Source organism: Palaemon carinicauda, chromosome 7, assembly GCF_036898095.1.
Source record: "Palaemon carinicauda isolate YSFRI2023 chromosome 7, ASM3689809v2, whole genome shotgun sequence".
Taxonomy (NCBI): Eukaryota; Metazoa; Arthropoda; class Malacostraca; order Decapoda; family Palaemonidae; genus Palaemon; species Palaemon carinicauda.
Window position 1 is genome coordinate 99,994,130 of NC_090731.1, and position 2,500 is coordinate 99,996,629.

The 2,500-nt window shown below is 28.9% G+C and overlaps 1 protein-coding gene across 1 annotated transcript in view; it reads right to left on the minus strand.

The window, feature by feature from the left end:
* The window catches only part of LOC137643977 (glutamate receptor 1-like), a 1,817,173-nt gene that overhangs the window by 431,442 nt on the left and 1,383,231 nt on the right, over positions 1 to 2,500 (minus strand). The window contains exon 6 of the mRNA XM_068376810.1: positions 1,741 to 1,861. Within this exon, the coding sequence (XP_068232911.1) occupies positions 1,741 to 1,861 (121 nt within the window). The remainder of the gene's footprint in view (positions 1 to 1,740; positions 1,862 to 2,500) is intronic.

Here is a 2,500-nt window from a genome sequence, read left to right on the forward strand (position 1 = left end):
ATATATATATATATATATATATATATATATATATATATATATATATATATATATATATATATATATATATATATATATATATATATATAAGATATATATATATATATATATATATTATATATATATATATATATATATATATATATATATATATATATATATATATATATATATACACACACATATGTATATATATATAATATATATATATATATATATATATAATATATATATATATATATATATATATATATAATATATATATAAATATATATATTATATATAATTTATTATATATATATATATATATAAATATATACATATATATATATATATATATAATATATATATATATAATATATATATATATATATATATATATATATATATATATATATAGACTTTCTTTCAACATAAAATATCCATGTTCCTTGTCTTTGGAGGGCTTTCATTACTGCTGAAGTTTCAACATATTCAGAGTTGATCCACAGTAAAGTAATCCTAAAGCTACATGAGGATGGTGAAGAAATCCTGATTCAGAAAAAAGGTTAGACAAGGAGACCCTATCTATTGTAAATTATTCACAGCCTACTTTTTTTTTTTAGGTTAGCCTGGGAAAAAAGTATATATCAACTTTAGCTTATTGAGATTTGTAGACATAGTTCTATTTAGTAAATCTGGGGGTTAACTCAAAAAAACATGATAGAAGATTGGAAAAGAAAAATCAGTAATTGTATTACTTAAATGTATATGAGTAAAACTAACACAATGATCAATCAAAATGCAAAGAGATAACAACCTTGACAGTTTTCACGAGGCTATTATTGAAAATTCAACGGTGGACAGACAGTGAGCGTTTCCAAAGGAAATGATGTTGAAACTAAAAGAAGGATAAACATGGGATGGGAGCTTTCGGTAAAAAAAATGACATCATGAAATGTAAAATGCAATTTTCTGTAAACAGAAATGTATTTATTGAGATGGTCCTGCAAGTTTTAGATTATGTCTCAGAACTTGGAGCCTTACTAAAGCTTCAGGATATAAACTAATTACAACTCAAAGAGCTATGGGAAGAGAATAATGATGGAAATATCTCATGGATAATACTAGAGCAAAATAAAGTAGAGGATATTCTAAAAACATATAGAAAAAAGAAATTAACATGGACAGGACATATAATGAGAATGACAGATAATAGATGGACAATAAGAATGACAGAAAGGGTCCCAAGAGATTGCAAATGGAACAGGGAGAGGAAGAGCAACGAGAACAATGGAAGGAAATGAAGGCAATGTATTGACGAGCTCCTAGTATTACCTTATGCATCAGAAACTTGGAGCCTTATTAAAACCTTAGAACATGAGTTAGTTACAACTCCAAGATCTATGGAAAGAATATTGATGGGAATTACACTAAGAAAATGAGCAACATGTATATGTAAGCATACTAGATGATAGTCTAACATGTAAAAAAAAAATGGACATAGGCAGGACTTATAATGAGAATGACAAATAAATATGGACATTGAAAATAACGAACAGGGTAAGTAAGGAGAGGCGATGGATTAACGAACTAAGAAAATTTGCGATGATAGAATAGAAAGGAGAGTAAATTTCTCACAGGTATCAAAATTATCATAAATAATTAATAATAGTAATAAAATTTCGTAATCTAATTAACCCTCTCTGATTCAACAGTGGGGTATCCTTAACAACAACTCAATTCAAAACAGCAACTCACCAATGCAGAAAGAAGATAATGATAGTTCCGTCGACCCATGTGTACGTCACGAACGTGATCAATGATGAGTTCTTTCGCCATCTGAGTGCTACAGTCTAGAACCACGTACTTGTGTGACCATCTGTAGAATGAGAGGACAACTAATTAGTGGTAAGAATACTGTTACTATTCCTAGTATTATTGTTCTTGATGTTGTTGGTGGAGGTAGTGGTGAAGTTAAAAGACGTATAGACGTTAAGAAAAAACATGTGTAAGACTATATAATTAAGTACCAACCTCAGTAACCTAATGAAAATATTGTATGCATTTGCATTAATATGGCCATCAGTTTGTGACAAACGTTATAGGATGTATGATTTTTCATGAATTTAATAAATCAAAAGCATTCTTAATCATAATAGACGTACATACATCCACCGCCCCCGTCATCACATTCTTTTTGGATTGCATGGCAAAAACATGATTTAGTCTACTAACTGGTAAAAAGGAAAAAAAAAAAAAAAACAATAGTAGGACTAAGATAGAATTGATAGTAACTGAAGAGATCCATTTAATCACTAATTTTCCTTCCCCAAAGAAAAAAAAGGCATCCGATTTTGGTGCTAGTGAACACACCCAACTGAGTATGACGCCAATATGAGCATGGGCTTAGTCGGGATGAAATAAAGCTGTAGAGAGGGGAAATATTGCCGAATGCAAATCTGATCGGTTTAGGGAAGATGAACGAGAATTGACTGATGATTGGAAGATTGTGGATTTG